The sequence below is a fragment of the Ictalurus furcatus genome, chromosome 10 (assembly GCF_023375685.1).
Source record: "Ictalurus furcatus strain D&B chromosome 10, Billie_1.0, whole genome shotgun sequence".
NCBI lineage: Eukaryota > Metazoa > Chordata > Actinopteri > Siluriformes > Ictaluridae > Ictalurus > Ictalurus furcatus.
The window spans coordinates 6,379,149-6,401,860 of NC_071264.1; the positions used below are offsets into that span (position 1 = coordinate 6,379,149).

Genomic DNA, 22,712 nt, shown 5'->3' on the forward strand with positions numbered 1-22,712 from the left:
GTAAACACTTTAATCAGAATATCGCCTTATTTAGAATAAGGTCAATAATTAGATTACTGCTGTCCATGTAAACGCAGTCAATGAAACATCCCAGTGCGGTTACATGAAATATAAGCACTCTTGGAACGCTGCTCGACCAATCAAAGCAGTGCACCTGAACTAACCATTGCATAATGAGCAAATACTTGATCTCACCTGTACCAAAATATTACAAATGTCCAGAAAGCAGGAAGGGAATAAAATAAAGATGTGTGTGTGTAAATCCAGCACAGACGCTGTAGATAAAAGTAAGAAGCTAATTATAAGGATGAAAAGGAGTAGATATGGGACTTTCAGGTGAAATCCTTGATATATTTGATGTTGATGTGTGATACACGTGTGTTTCTTGGTGTTGTTTGACTGGTTGAAGACATGAAAATGATCCAGCAGGACGTGTGTAAGCACATGAGAGAGGTGTGTGTGTGTGTGTGTGGCGATGAGTAAAGTTGAACCTGTTGCACTGAACCTCCTCGGAGCTTTTATTTTCCTGCTCAGTGTTTCGTCACAACATGGCGACTTGTTCAGGCGCCAGGGTCGATTTAAACACCGAAACCCTTCAGGTAACAGCAACCGTCGGATATTATGACGTTCTGGTTGATTAACACGGTCATAATTTAACAGGTTTTTGCGTTTGTGTGTATAGTATTTTCCTTAATGTTATCAGGAAACCCCGAGCTGAGGAGACGTAAGTGCTAGGTGCTGATCTAATGGAAGTGCCAGAGGTTCCTCACACCACGGGTGTTATATATTTACAGAGGAAGTGGCTAAGCTAACTGGGCTAGCGAGTCCAGCAAAGCCAGAACTGATTGACACAGACTCGCTCGTTGACATTTTATTAAACCGTACATGTTGTTAGGATTGTGTATTACTCGTGTGAAAAACAACATGTGGGAGTTTTATTGAATTTCATTTAAAACTCGAATTCTTGTGTTCGCTAGCGACGCATCTGGGGAACGTTAGCTAGCTAGCTAGCTCACTAGCTGGGGGTCCTGATTTGTTTCCCCACGAAGTTTAGTAGCTCACTCGCCTGTTTGGACTTGTACTCTGCTCTGGGGGTTATTTCCGAGGGTATTAAAGGTAGGTTAGCTCGCATGTTGATTTAGGACGGTGTTCGAAGCTGGAGTTTTTAAAAGATTGAACACGTTTTTTTATTATTATTTATATGTATATAGTTAATGTTTTACACGAACAGTGTGGGTTTTATCACGAGGTAAAGTTTGTTGGTCGTGTATTTGTATCTGAACCGGCACGTTAAACGACTATATGACCGCGATAATATAGGAAATAATATCTAGAACAGCGTATAACCGGTTGAAATTGTGTTACTCGGGAATATTTAACGCTTTAATTTTCTCCGTACTTGTTTTTTTTTTTCTTTTTCTTTTTTTTTTTTGCGCGCGCGCCGTGTTCAGTATTCGGTTGTCAGTCAGCAGTTTGAGTAACGAGGCGCGCGTGCATACAACAGGAAATTGGCAGGTCAGAATGAATAAATAAAAAAAACGACGTGTTGAACAAGTTATCGGTTTGTATGTATGTAGGGTGTTTATTATGATTGATTGATTGTTTTTGTTTTGTGGTTGTTGCACGTGTTCCTCTTGGTGTTGGTGTACAGCACGTGGTTATTCTGTAACCTGTTCAGCACGTTATTCAGAGTCCTCTCATACAGCAGATACTCAAGTAATAACAACTAACCACTCTGTCAGCAGTGTAGCTGTAACCCATGTTAAAGGAAATGACTTTCCCAAGCTATGTGACATGCTATAAACACCGTTCCTGAACATGAAGAAGCATGCATAAATACAATTTTTGTTTTCAAGTAAACAAGTTCCACCTCTATTAGACCACAGCCTGAATTAAGATCAGTGTGAAATAATTGCGCGTGTTGATTTGTTTTGATGTACACGATATGGCCGAAAACACGCGTGCTTGTCGGACATCCCGTTCCAGATGTCGTGCACGTTTGCTGTTTTAATAACCTCCATCTCTTCTGAGGAGTGGCGTCGAGGTCGGGGCTCAGTGCAGGACAGCCGCTCCAACCTTGGCAAGCCGTGTCTTTATAAGCATCGCTTTGTGCTCGGGTGCTCGTTCGTGCCGGATCATATTTGAGCCTCTTAATTCCAGCGGAGGGAAATTGTTCACCATGTTACACCATGCACTAGGAGCGGGGCGATTATCTTAACGTTTACGAAACACCGGTAGAAATTCTCCACACAATAAGAATTAGTCTTCCCGTGATGATGACGATAAAGCCTCGTTGTGCGACGGTCTGCGACCCGTTCGCAGTTCACGTGCAGAGCGAAAACAAGTACGGCAGAAGGCGGACGTGAAGCTGAAGAGGAGTTTATCGCTAAACGAGGAGCTACTGGACCTCTACAATCTGGAACTGGGTCGCTTACAGAAAATCGGTTTTACTTTTAGATCACTGTTTGTGTTTCTGAGGCTCTCAAGACTGCATGCAGCGGTCACTTGTAGCCAAAAACAGTAGTGAATGGTAGTATATTTATATCGTCACTGATATCGTTTTCGCAATAAATACCAGAAAATATCGTGATATAGTTGTAAGTCCATATCGCCCGTCCCTACCATGCACAGACATCTTATACAATTGTGCGCTTCAAACTTTGGCCATGCGCGTTTACACTACATGGTTCAGTTGACCCAATTCCCATTTCTTCCTCCCATGTGGCACGAGATCGGATACGACCCGTGAGCGTATAAGCAGGAAAAAAGCACATGGATTCCTCATTCATATGCGGGAATAAATCTGACGCGAATCGGATACGGTGCATTCGCGCCTGCCGTGTAAGCGGACAGATCGGATATTCCCCGGTCAACGCGAGTCGTACGTCGTTGAAAAAGAGACGGCGGAGAATGGCGTCAACTCGGGTGGATATTAACCGCGAAAACACAACTACACAACAAGGTCTTTCGTCTTTATTTCTCCGCTTTAAGAGGCCGGTGTTTTGCTTACCTTTATATATGCTTGTATAATATTTGCGTCCGGGTCCGTTGCAGATTGCGCCGTTTTTACTTCCTTTCCGGCCCAAGCTTCTGGTGACGTCAAGTTCGGGTTGTTTCACGAAGTGTACGGTGTAAATGCAGATATCGGATATGGGTCGCTTTTAAAAGAAGACGTAAGCGGGTCGGATATAGGCAGCAAATCGGAATTGGGCGTCAAGTCCTGCAGTGTAAACACAGCCATTGTGGATTTTTTTTTTTTTTTTGGAAAAAACCACAGATCAATCTCATGGTCAGGTGTCCACATACGTTTTGGCTATATAGTGTAATTAAAAAAGAAAAGAAAAGTGTAGGTTAAAACTTAACCTGGCACATTAACTAGGCTGTACTGTGGAAACTAAGAGCTAAACCTTAGGGAAAACATATTAACTATGCCATTGTTCCTAATTCTTCTTCTTGGTTTCGAGTCGAGATCAGCAGACTGTGACGTACTCGGTAGTACTGGCTGATTTCGTGCCATTGGGACCAGAGAGAGACTACTGCTACAACGCTCGTCTCGAAGCCACCGATCGGAGGAAACAAAAAGGATTATGCAAAATTCCTGGGACGGCTACGACTGCGAAACGTAAACGGTTCTAACGGACAGAACAAAATATCCTTATTAGCTCAAGCTCGCTTTGAAGACGTTTCTGTATACACGACCCTATTTTCTGCTTGAGCCTCTAGGAGGACGTTGTGTTTATTGCAAGGGTTCTCAACACCAGTCCTGGCGATCCCTTGCATGGTTTAACGTAATGTTCCTGTGCCAACCGAAGAAGAGCTTGATGATTAACCGATCGGCTGGATCAGAAGTGTCGACAGTGGAAAAGGTTTACTGCAAGGGGGTGTCCAATATTATCAGCAAAGCCAATTCAACTGCCGGTTTTATTCTAACCAAACAGCAGCCACGCCCGATTCCAGCCGTGTAATCAGTTGATTTTGGTCTTTAATCGATGGTCAGGTGGGGTGTGGCTCCTGCTTGGTTGGAATGAACATCTGTAGCCATGCTGAACCTTTGGGTATAAGACCAGAGGGGAACAGAGCCTTTGATGGAAATGCAAATCATAGCATAGCTTAATGATGGTGATGATGAGAGACAATTTCATACAGCTTTATAGAGATGTTTTCTCCCCCCCCCCGCCCCCCTTTTAAAATGGCTAAATGTGTTCATTCACTCAAGGCAGTTGTTAACTGCGGTGTATATACATCTGTCCTTTAAACCAAAATGTTTTTATGTTTCTAATTTTTAAAGGTCCGATTGTCCGGGTGAAGTTAGGACAAAGAATTATATCAAATCCGAATCTGGGCTTTGCCATCTCCTAAATCCTAATTCAACCCTGATGACCTTCGTGTGACTATCACATGCTAAAAATACTTAGTACACACTCTTTAAGGTACCACCCTGTCACAGGAAATGGTTCAGTTTAGTTGCTTTTTGTTTTTTTTTACTGAGTGTGAAGTCACTCACAGATCGTTGGATTATTTTCCTCAATAAATAAGTGACCAAGTATAATATTTTTGCCTCTTTTGTTTAATCGGGTTCTCTCTATCTACTTTAAGAACTTCTGGAAATGATGTTTTAGGTCATAGTTATGCAGATATTTCGAACATTCTAAAGGGTTCGCAAACTTTCAAGCACCACTGTAACCTGAATAGACTATACGCAACACTAAACAATAGACTATACAGCCATTATGCACAGGACAATAGAGTCTAGACGGTAGACAACAGACACTGGGTAATTTACCATTGTGCGTGTATTATTACACAGTAACAGATAGTGCACAGTAGTAGACTTTTACACGGTCAGAAGCGCAGACACTGTTTACACGTTAAAAGGCATCGTGGATAATCGTCCAAGACATTCTCACAAGTTTTGCGCTCGTTTTTCTCCGACAGTACGGGGCTAACATGATGGAGACCGCCGGTGTGTGTGGAATGGAGGCAGCTACACGTGGCCTTGTAGAGGGTAGCAGCTCCCCTCCAGTTAGTGTGACCCCTTCTCAAGATAACCTTGGGGAGTTTGGAGGGTTGATTAACACCTGCTGCAGCGAAGAGGTAAGAGGGGAGACACCCGGGAGAGAAGACTGCCGGATTGACCCCCTTGAAGGAGGACTGGAGACGAGTGGCGATCAGAACAAGGAGCAGAATATGTTCGGTGAGTGCCGAACGTTCAGGTCACTCAGTTAGATGAGAAGGAAGTGATTAGATTCGCTCGTTTCCTGATTGGATATCTAAATAGCAGGTTACTTAGGCAGACGTTTCGGATTTCAAACAGAAGTACAAGTTAGAGTAATTGGTTGGTGCGCATAAAATACTTCACTTACTTTACTCTTTTACATTAATGCAGGAAAGGAGGTGATGTTACTGATGCAAGCCCTTCACACTTTAGCCACTCCAGAGGAGAAACTTGCTGCTCTTTGCAAAAAGTATGCTGACCTGGTAAGTGTAGCTTTCAGAGCTATTCATGTGGTCTTAACTGTATGGTGTTCCGCAAAGACGATAGTAGACAGGGGTTCACGTAGTATCTGTTAGAACCATAACAGGAGCTCTTTGATCAATCGACAGCTAGAAGAGAGCCGCAGTATGCAGAAGCAAGTGAAGGCGTTGCAGAAGAAGCAGACGCAGGTCCTCAAAGAGAAGATCCATCTTCAGAGCGAGCACAGCAAAGCGATTCTGGCTCGCAGCAAGCTGGAAAGCCTTTGCAGGGAACTACAACGGCACAACAAGACCCTGAAGGTGCTACATCATTCCCGCGCCGGTTACGGGTTGACGGGCATTCACGCCGATGTCGGCTCTGTATGAAGTGTTATTGGTCTGGGATCTGTTTTGTTTTTGTAGGAGGAGAACGCCCAGCGGTTCAGAGAATACGAAGAGAGGCGTAAGGAGGCCACGCTTCATTTTCAGATGACTCTCAACGAGATCGAAACGCAGATGGAGCAGCACAACACCCACAACACCAAGCTGAGGCAGGAGAACATGGAGCTGGCCGAGAAGCTCAAGAAGCTCATCGAGCAGTACGAGCTGCGGGAGGAGGTGAGGAGAATCTTACATGGATTAGACAACGGGGAAATTTGAGACGCGTATAGTCAGGACCTGATCGATTAACTATCCGGACTGTCCAAGCTCCGGGATGTACGAAGAGATGCTGAAACGTACGCAGTGATGTTCACGCTGTAGACATGGAGGAGCTTAATCGTAGGAACGTTATGTATTAACCTTAATACCACTTGTTCTGCTCACAGGATTATGCGCATGTAAGACGCCTGCTTTATCCGAGTTAGTGTGGAAAGCCCAAAAGCAAGCAAATATACACGGGCGTTCTGTTCAGCTCATGTCTGGACAGTTTATAAACTATATTTCATTAGTCACTGAACTCTGAATAAAATATCTACAGCAGGAACAGAAATGTTCTCAGAAATGAACGCAAAAACGAGCAGCATTCAGAGGAGCTTGCAGTTTTTTTTTATAAATCACTGCAGATTTGGGTCAAGACGCGTCACGTGACGTCATTCAGCCAAAACCGTCTTCGGTTCACGTGCGTCGAACACGAGGACAGCTCAAAGGTCTCATTTCCCAACAATTTTCTGCAATTGCAATTTCACACCATTCAAGTAGTTTTCTGCAAAAAAAAAAAAAAAAAAACTCAGCAAGTTGCATCGCAAATTTAAAAAAAGAAAGAAAGAAAAAAGGGCTGACTTGTTATCGGAGTGGTTTATAATGGCACGTCTGAACATAACACTTTTTTCCCCCCAGCACATTGACAAGGTGTTCAAGCACAAGGAGCTTCAGCAGCAGCTGGTTGATGCAAATCTTCAGAGGACGGCCGAGTTGATGAGGGAGGTGGAAGAGAAGCAGCAGAGAGAGAGAGAACTTGTACGTAACTCAGACCAGAACCACTCACCTATGATCTAGCCTTTTTTTTTTTTTTTTAAACCTTCATTATTCTCAGTATGGACTAAAGGAAAACAACTTCCTGTCTATATCAATAGTTATACAGGCAGCTTCAGAATTATTGGCACCCTGTGTAACGATAGGTTAAGCGGTCATTCTGCTGGTCGAGTGAGACGTTTAGCACATTGATGCTTCTTTGGGCGTTAAATGACCATTTTTCGATTTAGAGTGTTTAGGAAGTTTTCATCCATGACTTCCTGGATGACACAGAGGCCAAATTCTCTTGATCATTCATCAGCATGGGGAAGATTAGAGAATGCACAAATGAAATAAGACAGCCTCCATAAATCAGTCATTCAGTGCGTTTACACGGACAACGATATTACGATATTAACCCGATTAAGACGACACTCTGATTAAGAGACTATCATGTAAACAGCAATTATTGATGACCTTAATCTGATTAAAGTCATACTCGAAGTAAACACAAATCGTATTAAGACGTGTGGAGTATTCCTGTTTTAGTCGCGTTACAGACATGTACACACTTTAATCACACTATTAACGTCGTGTGAGAGTTTTCACCGCATTGTGCGACAGGACGCGTACACACACACGGCAAATAAGACGGCACGGCTGCGTCGGAAACCGCGTACTTACTTACTAAATACACGTATTTCAGCTACTATACAGTAGGCAAGTACGCAGTTTGGGACGCAGCCCACGGCTTCAAGCAGTCGTCTATTAGCACGTACAGCACGACAAATAATTAACCGCACTTGAAGTTTTCGTAAAATTAAAAATGAAAACACCCAAAACTGTATACGGTCCCATAACGAAGACCAACTGTATGTCGATACGTGAAATTCTGAAGGGAACGTCGGACGGCGTGGCGCGGGGACGTAATGACGTGTGACGTTAATCGATCTATGTTCTATAACACGTAAAACAGGAACATGAAAGGAATATTCTAAAAGCGACTCGTGTAAACACCTTAATCAGAATATCGTCTTATTCAGAATAAGGTCAATAATTAGATTACTGCTGTCCGTGTAAACGCAGTCATTGACTATAGCCGTGGAAAATAGTTACATCACTGAAAAATGCTCGTATCCGCCGTTGGACAAATATTAAAACGTTTACCAAAAAACGGAACTTATAACGAATTTACCTGGAAGATGATGCGAGTGTATTTTGACACGACCTCCTTGCCAACAAAAGATTTGGAAGGCATGCCAGTAGAAAGCCTTTTCTTTTATCAACCGCAAACGCAATTTCCTGAGTCACATTTTGGCAACAAACACAAGGTAGATTTGACGTAAAAAGCATGATGTACAGAAAATAATCTAATCTCCAGTGTTAAGTACGCTGCAGGGTACGTGTGGAGCTGTTTTTTTCCTCCATAGGCCCTGGGAACCTTTTTAGGATACATGACGGCATAGACTTTATGAAGCACTAGGAGAGTTTTAATAAAAACCTGGAAACTTCAACAGGAATGAAGTTTTTTCGGCATGGCCATCTCAGTTCCATCCCTGGAATAAACGTCGCTGAAGAGAAGAGCCCAGAACCTTGGAGGAATTGGAGAGATTCTGTATTGAGAAGCGGTCTCCGATTCCTTGCTGTCTCACTGAGCATGTATAGAAGACTCGTGGTGGTTGTGTTGGCATGGAGGAGGTTTCATAAACTTCTAAATGCAGTGGCAGTCATTTTACCTGCAGATTTCTTTTTCTTAAGGGGTGCCAGTAATCATGGTCCTGCCTGTATGTAACTGTTGACGGTTTCGAGATCTTATAGAACTGCAGGAAAGCCTAACGTGTTCATTTTTGAGTGCGTTAAAAGGTTTGCCCGTCACAGTGCCCGTGGCGCGGCAGCCTTGTCGCTCTGTAACGGATCACCTCATCTCCATTCATTCTTTAGCTTCTGAAAGATGCGACAGAATCGAGACATAAATGTGAGCTGATGAAGGAGCAGGAGCTCCAGCTGAAGCAGCAGCTTACGCTTTACATGGACAAATTTGAAGAGTTTCAGACGACCCTCGCGAAAAGCAACGAAGTGTTCACGTCCTTCAGACAGGAAATGGAGAAGGTCTGTGGTATTCTTCTAACGCCGTTTTTTTCCGAAGCTGTCGGCTTGGTCATTCAGTCCTGACTCTTCTTTGACTGCTGTTATACACAGATGACCAAGAAAATCAAGAAGCTGGAGAAGGAGACCACTCTTTGGAGGACCAAATGGGAGACTAACAACCACACCTTACTGCAGATGGCTGAGGAGGTGAGAGATCATGCTGGGTGTTGTAGTAGTTAAGAGAAGCAGGCCTGTAGAACGCTAAGAATGTGTGTTTATCTAGGCGTTCTCTGGGAATCCCAAACCAACAGGTGATGTGAATAGCGTAAACGACGAGACACACCGATCGGTTAGTCAAGTTTGACCTGTTTACAGCATGATGGATGGATTAATTCTTGTACAGTAAACATGACCAACGTTTATTTGAAGCACTGCGTGCAGCCTGAGCAGTAGTTGAACGACGAGCTAGTAAACATTAGAACGTGTCAATGATGTGATTACGATTTCTTTACTGTTTTGTAGAAAACTGTGCGAGACAAACAGTACAAGGCTCTCCAAGGGAAACTGGAACGTCTGGAGAAGCTGTGCAGAGCCCTGCAGAGGGAACGCAACGACCTGAGCCAGAAACTCGGAGCCCTCCAGGACCCAGTAAAGGATCCTGAAGAGGAGGGGACAGGGCCTCCAGACCCCCAGCCAGAGGAGGCTTTCAGCCCTCCTGCAAGCGTAGGGATGGATGGAGAGGTGGAGGGAGAAATGGAATGTTTGGCCCCTGAGACAGAGAGGCTGGCGCTGCAAACACAGCTCGAGGAATCAACCAGAGAGCATCTTAATAACGACTGAGCCAAGCCCGCTGAGGGACGATTGATTATTATTATTATAATAATTTTTTTTTTGTGGAGGTATATATTTTTGTGTAATAGTTAATAATTAAAACAACAAAAAAAAGACCCCATCATTAATACATCGGTGATTGGATTTATGATGAGCACTTTTTACTCGCTTTTTTTCTACCAGGTGTATTTTTCTTAGGAAGCCGTCATGTGGTCTAACAGCGACTACAGCTTTAGTGTTTCATGCTTAGTTCTTTCCGTTTAGGTCCCCCCCCCCAACTTCCTGCTAATCTGTGCTCTGATTTCAGACTTGTTCTTTACGATAATGTAGCTCTCAGATCCGGCTTCTAGTATCCGATTTCAAATAAACGCATTCAGATGCATATAAAGATAGAGATATTTTGACATAAGCGTCTGTAGTTGTCTAATTGACAGTGTGATTGTAGGGCATTCACGAAAGGAATGATCGCGATCAGGTTCCTTGGACGGTTTACTCCAAACGAAAGAAGCTCGAACGGGTTTTGTTCTTCCGTTTATATATAAATTTACTGATCTTAATGTTATTTTGTTTTTATTCATCTCTGAGAATATATATACTGCCTGTATCGTTTTCTTTTCAACATGGGATACTCCTCAATCAAGGGCTAGTTCGACGTAACAAGGCTGCTCCGTACACACAGTTTGAGAAATGTCCGGACTACTTTCAACACAATTTCAGAGTTTTATCGAGGCTCGTTCATGAGAAATCCTACCGCTTTAAACGTTGTTTACAACAACATCTCGGGTTCCTCCGTGTGCATCGAGGTACAGTTAGAAACTTTCCTTTGAAACTCGACACATTCATATTGTGTATTGAAAAAGGTTTGTGAACTAAACATGGGAGATGGCTTTGTTTCGTTCCATACAAACCGGTCATGTGCCCTAGTAGTGAGGCAGATAAAATCACCTTTACCCAAGTTGACAAACGAAACCAGACCACCTTGAGCTTAACTACAGTTTCTGAATGCTTTACAAGGTTAACCAGTTAACTAAATATTGGGGGGAACTTTTTGATACAGTGGCAAAGGGCCTACATCGTTTCAATTTAAACCACCATGTTATTGTAACGACTTGAGACATTCCATATTTGTTTAAATGTTTCTGAAATTCATATAAACATGAAACTTTAGGTAGCAACCATTTGCAATAGCTGTCTGGACTTGTAATACAACCGCTCTCCATTAGAACTGGAAATAAACGTGTCTGAAATTCATTTACGATTAAGCTCAAAAGAGGCCTCGAGATCATCTTTGGTACTCGACGGGAAAGATTGAATGTTGTTTGTTTTTCTGAAGTGCAGTAGCTGCGAGCCTTGTAGCTGTTCCTAACTCTGTGAAAGTTCCATGTTGAAATTATGCAAACTTCGTAGGACACGTAGGCGTAAACGCTTTCTCATTTCATACAGTCGGAAAACAGGGTGTCTGAGAGCGTCCCCCTCAGGTCCACGTTGAGCCACCCAGTAACATTCCACAATTATTTGACTTGAGCAAACACATTCCAGTGTTTTTTTTTTTTTTTTTTTTTAAAAAAAAAACACAGTACTTATTAAATGGCTCCCTTTTTGTCAGCTCACATGGTCACTGGAAAAAGATTGTTTTAGGATTTCACTTTTTAAATTGGGGGAAGAAAAAAAAAAAGCAAGCAACTTGAACCATGTATAAAAAAATAAATAAAACCACAAGTGATGCGCTGCTAAATAAATCAAGAGGCTGGACCCCCACCAGTCTCGGTCGCAGTTTAGGAAAGGCTTCAACTGCACCACTGACCGATCCCTTTGCTTGAATTTGTTGTCGAAATGTGAATGTTTATCATGCTCTTAAGATAAAACGTCACACGTTCTTGGCACGTGTGACTTCGACTTCTCTTTTAAGTTATAATTTAACCCAGTACACAGTGAGGTTTAGATTGTAACTGAGGACAGTTTGCTGTTTCGGTACTGTCAGAGTGTCTCTTATTTACTTTGCTGTTGCCCCAGTTTGATTCTCAGGTTATGCAAGAAATCTACCTCCACAGGCAAAACTAACTGTGAAAGAGGCTAAAGGCAGCAAATGCTATGAACGTGTTTTTCTTTCCTTTTCTCCCTTACCTGAATCTGTGTACCCTGTGAGACCGAATGCTCTTGTAGCCATGTCTTGCTTTTCAATAAAATGTTTTGTAGATTTTTTCCGTTTCTCATCACGGTTTCTTTTGTTATACGTCAATTTCAGCTGATCTGATGTACTCCGTGGGGACGGGATGGGAAATGCATGCTGTTTCTGATTGCCTAAAGAATAACATTTACCACATGCGAGACACGAATACTGTTTTTTTTTTTGTTTTTTTTTTAAACAAAACCCCAGAATGGCTTTAACGTAGAAGGCGTTCCCCCAAAGAGAGACCGGCATGTTTAGGGTCACTTGTACGTGCTCCGTTATTTTGTAATTAATCACTAATACAATATCGGTTTTAGGAATAGAAAATGAACAAGCGCGTAAAAAGGTATTACAAAAGTTTTATTGCAATTGACATAAGGTTTATGCACAAAAAAGTATAAAGGATTGGAAACGGTTTGCTTTGACTCGTGCATGGGGAGGAGGTGGGGGGGGGGGGATAATTGAATCGACAGCAACGCCCGTTCAAGTGCATTTTCAAAGCAATAGACGATTTTCTCCACCAGAACATTCTCCCACACCACGTCTCATGGTGAGCTACCAAACATGACTTGCCTTTTTTAGTAAAACATTTGACACACCAGAAGTTTAGAGAGTAAACAAAATTAACGAAGGCCGAGTAATAGTTGAGGAAAGCGAAGGAGTTGAGAGACTGGTTTAATTGGATTTTGGCCTCTGGATGACGTCCTCAAATGCGGATGTTTCATAACTCGATCCATCCCAAGTGATTGTGAGTGGGTGAATCTTTGTAATGAAAGAGAACCAGAGTAACGATGAGGAGGAAAAAGGAAAAAAAAAAAAAAAAGAACCTTGCGATTACATGGTAGAAGCTGTTATGAGGCCTGGCTCTCGAGCTCGGAGGCAGGAGTGTCTGGTTCCTCGTCGTTGTAGATGTTTTCAGCCTGAAAGAGGGAACGAGTGGTTAAGCTTCATCTTCATAAAGCGGACCTCTTTATATCAACTCTGAAGGATGCATTTCGAAATAATAAAGCATATAATAAATCAGGAACTGACCATTTGCCAAACTTGCATAATGTTATCTTCAGAAACGGAGCAGATCACCCAGGGCTCGTTGGGATTCCATGAGAAATCGGAGATCTTCGCCGTGTGGCCGCCGTGAATAAACTGTCACAGTTGCAGACACAGAAGTGAGTTCAAGCTCGTAATTTTTATTTTTTTTTAAATCCGTAGAAGTCAATCGGGAGCAATAGATTAAAATAAACGACCCGTGTTGTGGGCTTACCAGCAGTTCTGGAGGTCCATCTTCAGCATCCTCAGCAGACTGTTCCTCTCCAATTTTACTGCAAGCATATCAAGCACAAATTAAATTGAGCAAAGGATGTTAGAGAGACTAAACTATCTGGTATAACTTGAATACATGGATTTAAAAAGGAAGAAGACCGAAGCATGTTGCCTCACCTCAGGTCCCAGACGTTGAGTCGCCTGTCTGTTCCACTGGAGGCCAGGATCGTCTCGTTATGAGGAGACCACTGAACCTGCCGCGAGAAACTTACTGTCAGTGCCGTGACATGCACACAAACAACCGGACTTCTGGCATCCAACCGATGGTGGTGTTTATGGGGCGTGGTCTACAGTGTCAGCACCAGGAGAACTGACTTCTCTGATTGGCTGTTCACCCGAGCGAACCATTGTTGGACAAACTGAAGCGAGTAAATCAAGCTAAACACCTTCACTTTGTTTCTGCTCATCTGCTGTACCTGGATCTATTTTTAACGTACACCGAGCACTATTACTGCCGTCTTCGGTTATGGAATAAGCCGATTTTATCTTTCCTCACAGGCACAGGATGCACGGTGGCGTTGCGGTGTATCACACTGTATTCAAGTGCGACTTTTCGCAGAAGACTTAGCTAGTGCTTCCTCGTGTCGTCTCGGGGAGTTTTCCCTTGCAGAGAATTCTCTGCAAAGCTGCTTTCTGATGATCACCATACGTAATATCACTGTATGTTACGTCTGGAGAGCGACCGATATTTTTTTGTAACCGACACCAATTATTTGCATGTTTATATGCAGAACTGATATTTATTTATTGTTTTACTTCTGTTTTTGACACCACCGAACTGAACAAAGCATTTAATTTATAACAATTTTGCCAATATCATTTCCTCCTTGCATATAAAACAACTCTTTTTTTTTTTTTTTTTATACACCAATAGCTAGAGGGGTCTGAAGAGTGCAACAAAATTAAAAGCACTGTTACTAGAGTGTCTTTTTTTTTAAAAATAAAAGCGTAGATGAGGTAAACAAACAGCACAAAAATAATTCAAACAAATCTAAAAAATAAAACGATGCAGTGCTGCAATTACGGTCCTGCACGCAATTCTCCAAACGCCCACAAGATGCCGCCACTTATCGGTGGATCTGATATTACAAAACCGATATCAGATTATGGAAAAATGCTTAAATATCTGGAAAAATACCGGTCAAGCCGATTATCGGTCGATCTCCAATTACGTTTTCTCTAAAACTGATGAGTAAATTATCTATACAAAATAACCGCATGCATTTGTGACTGTTCTGTAGCAGACAAATGATTATAGACGACATAGGAAAATATCCATCAATAGAGACGGATCCGTCAATTTTCTAATGTTGTACGATATGTATCCATAGCATAGCGATATATATTGCCATAACGCACAGCCCAAATTGTCCACTGTTAAAAGAGCTATATAAATAAATTGCATTGAACCGAATAGTGCTTCAATGTCAGCTTGGAGCGTCACAGCCCTTATACTTCAGCTCAATTTATTTTCTGTCTAACTGATAATAAATAAACCGAGCTGCATACAGTATTAGTCTCGTTACTTATAAAGAGGATTCCCTTCTACAAATTTGTTGATAGCCTTTAAGCACACACACAATTGCAGAAGTTGCAAAATAGACCACAACACCAACCCAATTCCAATCAGCTGTATGCGTTCAAATTAAGTTTATTAACCTAATAAAATAAACTTAAAGTGCGCAAAGGAGTTTGCCAAGTGTCCGGTTTTTAAAATAAATAAACTAAGCATTTATTAAAGTGGCTCCAATGAACCTTTAATTGCACGAGGACACGTTAAGACAAAACGCAGGTGGTGTTACTAAACAGACAAATACTTTGCTGCTATTCAATTCCATCGATGGCGCAACTGCAACCGGCTTCATAAAACTGATCGGCCACCAGGAAACAAATGACTTGTTCATTTGATCTGTCGAGTATTTTATATAAAAACAGGGGCAGTGGTAGCTCAGTGCTTAAGATATTGGACTGCTGATCAGAAGGTTGTGAGTTTAAATCCCAGCGCTACCACTGCTGGGCCCCTGAGCAAGGCCCTTAGTCCTGAACTGCTCAGTTGTATAAAATGAGAAATGTAAGTCTCTCCAGATAAGGGCGTCTACAAATGCCGTAAATGTAAACATGGTGCGTCTTTCCTGCGGATGACAGACAGAAAAAAGTATTACCTGGAATATTTCATCCTTGTGTGACTCGAAAGAGTGAAGCTTCAGCTTCAGGTTGCGCAGATCCCACAGGGCCACAGTCTGTAGGGATAAAAACACGTGTGTCTATATGTAAGGCATGCAAGGACACTCAATAATGATTTTTGCAGATATGGAGTATGAGAACATACACAGAAAAAATACATCATGTATATAACCTAATGTAGAATATGGTGTGTGTGTGTGCTGTAGAAACCTTATCTGCAGACCCGGTGGCTAGGATGAACTCGCTGTAGGGATTGAAGGACAAGCAGTTGACTTCAGCAGTGTGAGCATCCACTGAGTGGCTGGGCTTAGCTGTGTTATTGGATCTCGTGTCCCAGCTGTTAAAAGACGATAAGCGATTTCTCATTAGATCCTGAAAATGACTTTCAATCGTTGTACTTATGGAACAGCTTTCATTAAAAAAAAATAAAATAAAATAAAAATACCAAGAAAATAGTTTTCCTTATGTGGTAAATGGTCTGCACTTATATAGCGCTTTTATCCAAAGCGCTTTACACTGTGTCTCATTCACCCGTTCACACACACACCCCAATGGTAGCAGAGCTGCCATGCAAGGCGCTAACTTGCTATCGGGAGCAACTTGGGGTTCAGTGTCCTACTCAAGGACACTTCGGCATGTGGAGTCACGTGGGCCGGGAACCGAACCTCCAAGCCTACAATTAGTGGACAACCGGCTCTACCACCTGAACCACAGCCGCCCCTTATATCATACATGTGGCTATCGGGTCCAATCAAATCTTTTCAAAAGAATTCATTTTGTAATGCTCTCTCAGCTCCAAGTTGTGATTATTAGAATAAACTTCATTCATTAACGTTGCGATTGCGATAATAACTGCGGTAATGACCGTGTGTGTGTGTTTATACAGTAGCGCTGTTCAGGTTTTGTGCTGCTGACCAGGAGAATGCGGAGTCACATTTCAGGGTGTGCCAAAGAGCCACGGTTGGGCCCTTAAAGAAATAATCACACAGTCAAACAGTCTCGTCATCTATTGACGGTTATTCTCTGGATTTTTTTTTTCCTGTTAAACTTCCGAGTCAGACAATATGGTGATTTGTTGCTGATGAAATGTGAGCAGGAAGTCAGTTTGCATTGCAAACTGCTGAAAAGACTTCATCCATGATGTACAGACAACCATAATCCCACAGTTCGACACGTATTCTGCGTTCGAAACAACCCGACATTGTCCTTGCCGACGGCTGCCTTGGACCGTGCCCAAGCACGAGTACTTTTTTTTTTAAATGTAAAGCACCTTGAGAAGCTACATTTTAAATATAGTATACTAATACACTAATCCGATTAGTCGTACTCACATCATAAGCTTCTGGTCGTCGGCCACTGAGCCGAAAAGCGACTCGTGCAGAAGGTGCCAGGACACGTCCTCCACTACGGCGGTGTGGCCTGTGAAGATGGTCTTGGCATCTACGATCTTTCCTTCCTTAGGAGATCCGCTGATGTCCCATAGACAGATCGTCTGCAGAAAAACGATGTTCAGTCCATTTAACCGAGGTGAACTTTACTAAAGCCGAGCTCTAGAGATTCAGAACTCACATGATCATCTGATGCGCTGAGCAGGTTCCCACTCAGGTTGGGGTTCCAGGAAAGACCATAGCCCTCCTTCTGATGGCCTCGGAGTCTCAGGTCTGGACTGCACTCGCCGCTGGGGTCTATCGATGACAAGAAGAAGAAGAAAAAAAAGAAAGTTTCAAGCTAGTCAGAACACCACGCTACATAAATCTATAGTATACACATGCTCAACAATGCACCAAGAGTTACTTATCCTAAACACCACTCATTCAAACATTTAGCCTATTATTTATTTCCACCCGATTCTTCACATTTACACCAGAATTTCTTCTGCCAATTTACAGCTTTATTTTCAAATAAAATCAGCACAGAATTGAGCTGCATATTAATGAGTTAATTAAATTTGGATCAGAGATTAATCAGAGAATTTACTGATTTATCTAAAGAGGAAAATAAAGTGGGGGGGGGGGGGGGGAGAGAGATATCTATTACTATAGAGGAAAGTATTCTGGGCTAAATGATGCAAAACTTTGACTCACCTGGTTTGGATGGATGTTTAGTGTAGTCAAAGACTAGCACATCAGATGTAGGAGTCTTTGTGGCGATTATGCAGGGGTTCTGTGGCATGTACCTCGCCCGGTTCACCTCACCCTCATGATTGATCTTTATCTCGATCTCAATCTTTCCGCTCACAGACCCAAAGCCTCCAAACTCTAGAGAGAGAGCGAGAGTGCGAGAGCGCGCGCGAGAAAGAAGTGGTGAGCATTAAATGTTTGTAACCTAACTAGGAGTCAACAAACGTTACACTCAACATACATTAAATAAGTGAATTAAATAGATGATTCTTTCAGAAGAAATATCAAAACAAGGGGAACTTGGTTCCTTGTTTCTACTAATACGTCAAGATATCATTAATACCACCAGAACGATTTATTTTCCACTCTTGATTTTTACATCCTCCAGCAGTTTCACTCGGTAATGAAGTGAACCTCCGATTTATACCAAATATTCAGGAGTGAACGTACCTGCTGAAGAAACACACACAAACACACACACACACACACACACACACACAACAAAAACCCAATTCAATATTAAAATCAAGAAACATCTCCATTTAAAATAAATGAAACTGACTAGTAAAACCTATCATGTATTTAGGAACTTTTTTGTTCATTTGTCTCATTTACGATAAATACTGACATCATGAATTGACCAATCACTATATACACATATATATTAAAAAAATCTGACTTATGCAAGACAAACCTCCTTTTTCGCTGTCGTAGTGAGACGCATCGAACTGAGCGTCATCGTTGGGGATCTGCACACTGGCAACGACCAGGTGGTTCTGCTCATCTGAAGTGTGTGTTCCCAACACCAGTCTGTGAACTGCATAATCCTTTCCCTCGGGTCTAAACCAGAGAATAAACCCGGATAATTAAACACAGATTTTAACAGTGTTTGGAAGCTCAAGGAGAATCGATTCAAACACGTACAGGTCTGCAGAGACTGGGGCACTTTCACTAGTTCAAATCTTACTCCACATATCTGGTAGGAAAATATATACAGTGGGGGAAATAAGTATTGAACACGTCAACATTTTTTTTTTTTTTTTTTTTTTTTTAAGTAAATATATTTCCAAATGCGGCTATTCACATGAAATATTCACAAGACATCAGCAGAAGAGAAGAATCTGCTGCCATCCACCAGGATGATGAAGATGAGACGTGGGTGGAGCTTCCAGCAGGACAACGATCCAAAACATACAGCAAAGGAATCTCTCAATTGGTTTCAGAGGAAAGAAATCAAGGTGTTAGAATGACACCTGCCTCGAATCCAACTGAACAAGATTTAAAGACAATATGTTTAGAAGAATGAGCCAAAATCACACCTGAATACTGCGGCCCATTAATTTCTTCATACAGGAAGCGTCTTGAAGCTGCTGTTACAAACAAAGACTTCTCCACTGAGTATTAAATACATTTCAGTTAGCGTGTTCAATACTTTTTTCCCTGTCTCATTCCTCTTTATTACACATAACGTTATTTATGGACTTTATTGTTGTGAATTCTTTGTGTGTCTGGATTTCTTGAGTTAATACTGATGTCTGGTGAAAATTTCATGTGAATAGCGTCATTGGAAATACATTTACTAAAAAAAAAAATGTTGACGCGTCCAATACTTATTTCCTCTACTGTATACGCATGTGAAACATTAGCGGTTGTAACCACTGCACTGGGTGTAAGTGCTACTTTGAAAAGGGTCTTTTTTTTTTTTTTTTTTTTTAAATCCCCCACTTTTATTTATTTATTTTACCTGCTCACATCAGGCAACCACTGCACCGTTAGACTCGGCCATTCGAGAGCGTGTGTCATGACCAGGTCGTAGAGAAACGGTGTGTTTTTCTTCCATATTTTGTATTCTTCGTTTATTACCCGCTCCTCTACGGCATCATCATACACTAGCGGGGGAAAAACAAACAGATGAACTCAGAGCACTGTAGCCACATCCAGATATAATATAACACAACAACGTAATATAATATAACGATGTTTATAAACGTTCAGTGAAGACTGTTACGATTTCTCCACATACAGTATACCCGGCCCAAACGTCACATGAATGCGTCTCTTCGTTTGTTTTATTACGTTTAATTGGCTCCCAGCTGCTAGGGTGAGAAACAGGTTTCTGTTTGAAAACTAATCGTGACAGAAGATGCTGAGGATGCTGGAGGAGAAAAAGGAGAGGGTAGATCTGGCGTTAGAAGATATTCCCCCTAATTATCACGTTATTTTAAATCATTTGCACGCTGAAGGCAGTGTGTGAACTGATCCAGGCTACATTAACTAGATAAGTTTAGCGTGTGTCAGCGAAGTACAGCTGGTCTGATGAGACTACACGTTACAGCTCCTAGTAGGAGTGGCCGATATGATGATACGACGACCAGCCCTTCGGGTAGCAACATCCAAGCCTCGGTTAAAGTCACCGAGACCAGACTTTTTCTTCATTGTGATGTTTGATGTGAACATGACCTGAAGCTCTTCACCTGTATCTGCATGATTTTTGCATTGTGCTGCTGCCACATGATTGGCTGTTTGGATAACTGTATGAATGTTCAGCTGTACCTAATAAAGCGGACAGTGACTGGATGGGTGCGAATAGGAATTTCGTATTACTCGAGTTACACTCACCGCCCACTTTATTAGGAACACCTGTACAAGTGCAGCGTCTGCGATACGAGAGATGATGAGCACAATGCTGTCCGTCTACTAATTTTGAAGTCCATCAAAGGCAACTGCTGCAGATATATCAGCAGATGTATAGAAAGCAGCAGATATATTTCAGCTTGATTCTTTCCGTTTATACTCCTGACTAAATCCAACCACGACATACAGCACAAAATAAAAGACGTGAAATAAAATATTTTCAAAGCAAATCTTTCCATCAAACCAAAATCACACTAGCAAGCCATCTGCTCTGGGGTTCAGCAGAAAACAGTCCGATTGATTTGGACGCCGCGCTTTTATTTTAATTTTTTTAGCACCCTGTTCTTGTGAGCCTCATATCGCTTCACATCATATTCCCCTGCATGAGAAAAGGAAAAACTGACAAACTGCAGAAGACACTCGGTGAATCCCCCATCACCAGCCTCACCCAGGAATACGTCACAGCTTATTTGTTCCTTTTTTGTCCTGTCGTGATATAATTATGACAAGACGTTAGAGACATTCTGTCTGCTGCCACAATTCAACAAACCGCTCTTATTTCAAATCCCATGTGTTTTGTTTACTTTCGCCATCACCACTACCATGTTTGGAGCTGTCCTGCAAGTTTCATATGCCGTCCTCCTATTGGTAAATATATCTTTTTTTTTTTTACACAAGTGTGGTAGCAACACTCTCCTCGGCTCTGCTCTCTCTTCAACACAGCTCTCTCTCCTCGGCTCTGGTCTCCCTTCAACTCTCTCTCCTGGGCTCTGCTCTCTCTTCAACGCTCTCTCCTGGGCTCTGCTCTCTCTTCAACTCAGCGTTCTCTCCTCGGCTCTGCTCTCTCTTCAACTCTCTCTCCTGGGCTCTGCTCTCTCTTCAACGCTCTCTCCTGGGCTCTGCTCTCTCTTCAACTCAGCGTTCTCTCCTCGGCTCTGCTCCCTCTTGAACTCTCTCTCCTCGGCTCTGCTCTCTCTTCAACGCTCTCTCTTCAACTCAGCGTTCTCTCCTCGGCTCTGCTCTCTCTTGAACTCTCTCTCCTCTGCTCTGCTCTCTCTTCAACGCTCTCTCCTGGGCTCTGCTCTCTCTTCAACTCAGCGTTCTCTCCTCGGCTCTGCTCCCTCTTGAACTCTCTCTCCTCGGCTCTGCTCTCTCTTCAACGCTCTCTCTTCAACTCAGCGTTCTCTCCTCGGCTCTGCTCTCTCTTGAACTCTCTCTCCTCGGCTCTGCTCTCTCTTCAACGCTCTCTCCTGGGCTCTGCTCTCTCTTCAACTCAGCTTTCTCTCCTCGGCTCTGCTCTCTCTTCAGCTCTCTCTCCTCGGCTCTGCTCTCTCTTCAACTCGCCTCTGCTCTCTCTCTTCAACTCTCTCTCCTCGACTCGGCTCTGTCTTCAACTCTCTCTCCTCTCTCTTCAACTCGGCTTGGCTCGGCTCTCTCTCTTCAACTCTCTCTCTTCGGCTCTGCTCTCTCTTCAACTCGCCTCTGCTCTCTCTCTTCAACTCTCTCTCCTCGACTCGGCTCTGTCTTCAACTCTCTCTCCTCTCTCTTCAACTCTCTCTCTTCGGCTCGGCTCTCTCTTCAACTCGGCTCAGCTCTCTCTTCAACTCTCTCTCCTCGGCTCGGCTCTCCTCTCTCTTCAACTCTCTCTCCTCGGCTCTGCTCTCTCTTCTCAACTCTCCAGGCTTTTAGAAAAGCCTGACTATATGTTGTAATGTTTGGACGCAATGGTATGATTTGAGCATGTACCAGGCGGGTCAAACAACGCATCCATGTCTACATATTGTTAAAAAATATATTCCAATTAAAAACAACATGAACCATTAAAATGCGGGACAGCTCTCTCAGTATGCGGGACGAGGAGTTAAAATGATGTGCAGTGCACCTGCTCACCCTAAATACACACAACATTCACAGAAGATACAGAAACTACTATATTTAATGTGACCTGTATATAATTTACTTCTGCCAGCTTCCACGCTCCACAGTCATGACTCTCACTTTTTATTAACTAGCAGGAGCGAATGATGCTAATATGAAATCTCACTCGGGGTACAGGCTTCCCGCTAACGCTTATTTAGGCGCCATTACATACTAAAAGCTGAATAACTAAACACCTCTACACTACAGTATTCTATACCCGAGGCCGTGCTCTCGGAGGTTTGGAGAATTGAGTGAAAAGAAAAAAAAACGCGCCGACGCCGCCGCCAAAATTTAGCGTGTTAGCCAGTTAGCCATCAACGGAAACAAAGCGCGCGCTCAAACTTTACCTTCTTTGTCTGCCATTTCGGAGTGTATCCTGCAGAACCGAGATTCAAACAAGTCCGGATTCAACGCCTGAAAATAAACCACTCATGAAATGAAATATTTACACTTCACTGCAGCTGAACTTTCCAGAATTCTTTCACCCTCTGCGCGCACGAACGAACGCGCATGCGCAACCGACACGACATTAGAGCGCG

General features: G+C 42.6%; 2 protein-coding genes across 5 annotated transcripts; one reads left to right on the plus strand and one right to left on the minus strand.

Moving 5' to 3' along the window:
- Nucleotides 1-298: 298 nt before the first annotated feature.
- On the plus strand, nt 299-12,025 carry txlng (taxilin gamma). 3 transcript variants are annotated; one of them, XM_053635661.1, is made up of 9 exons: nt 327-599; nt 4,936-5,194; nt 5,387-5,478; nt 5,605-5,775; nt 5,878-6,072; nt 6,793-6,912; nt 8,848-9,015; nt 9,106-9,201; nt 9,517-12,025. In XM_053635661.1, the coding sequence occupies exons 1-9, from the start codon at nt 549-551 to the stop codon at nt 9,832-9,834; spliced, it is 1,470 nt and encodes a 489-aa protein (XP_053491636.1). In that variant the 5' UTR covers nt 327-548; the 3' UTR covers nt 9,835-12,025. The 3 variants fall into 3 exon arrangements, with proteins under 3 accessions (XP_053491638.1, XP_053491636.1, XP_053491637.1); XM_053635662.1 differs by lacking the exon at nt 327-599 and adding an exon at nt 612-1,116; XM_053635663.1 differs by lacking the exons at nt 8,848-9,015; nt 9,106-9,201 and having other exon boundaries at nt 299-599.
- Nucleotides 12,026-12,334: 309 nt separating this feature from the next.
- On the minus strand, nt 12,335-22,677 carry rbb4l (retinoblastoma binding protein 4, like). 2 transcript variants are annotated; one of them, XM_053635664.1, is made up of 12 exons: nt 22,521-22,677; nt 19,364-19,508; nt 18,314-18,459; nt 17,584-17,757; nt 17,069-17,184; nt 16,831-16,991; nt 15,710-15,836; nt 15,478-15,555; nt 13,433-13,509; nt 13,257-13,314; nt 13,028-13,138; nt 12,335-12,915 (listed from the first exon to the last, which is right to left on the minus strand). In XM_053635664.1, exons 1-12 carry the CDS (start codon nt 22,534-22,536, stop codon nt 12,847-12,849), a joined length of 1,278 nt encoding a protein of 425 aa, XP_053491639.1. In that variant the 5' UTR covers nt 22,537-22,677; the 3' UTR covers nt 12,335-12,846. The 2 variants fall into 2 exon arrangements, with proteins under 2 accessions (XP_053491639.1, XP_053491640.1); XM_053635665.1 differs by lacking the exon at nt 22,521-22,677 and adding an exon at nt 20,239-20,259.
- Nucleotides 22,678-22,712: the final 35 nt, after the last annotated feature.

What these genes read in the sequence shown, in the direction of transcription:
- txlng (XM_053635661.1), top strand. Translation starts at nt 549, where the DNA reads ATGGCGACTTGTTCAGGCGCCAGGGTCGATTTAAACACCGAAACCCTT. An exon ending in GCAAAAAGTATGCTGACCTG is followed by an intron (nt 5,479 to 5,604) that starts GTAAGTGTAGCT and finishes ATCAATCGACAG; the next exon opens with CTAGAAGAGAGCCGCAGTAT. An exon ending in TCAGACAGGAAATGGAGAAG is followed by an intron (nt 9,016 to 9,105) that starts GTCTGTGGTATT and finishes TGTTATACACAG; the next exon opens with ATGACCAAGAAAATCAAGAA.
- rbb4l (XM_053635664.1), bottom strand. An exon ending in TCAGCGCATCAGATGATCAT is followed by an intron (nt 16,992 to 17,068) that starts GTGAGTTCTGAA and finishes GTTTTTCTGCAG; the next exon opens with ACGATCTGTCTATGGGACAT. An exon ending in CCACCGGGTCTGCAGATAAG is followed by an intron (nt 15,556 to 15,709) that starts GTTTCTACAGCA and finishes TTATCCCTACAG; the next exon opens with ACTGTGGCCCTGTGGGATCT.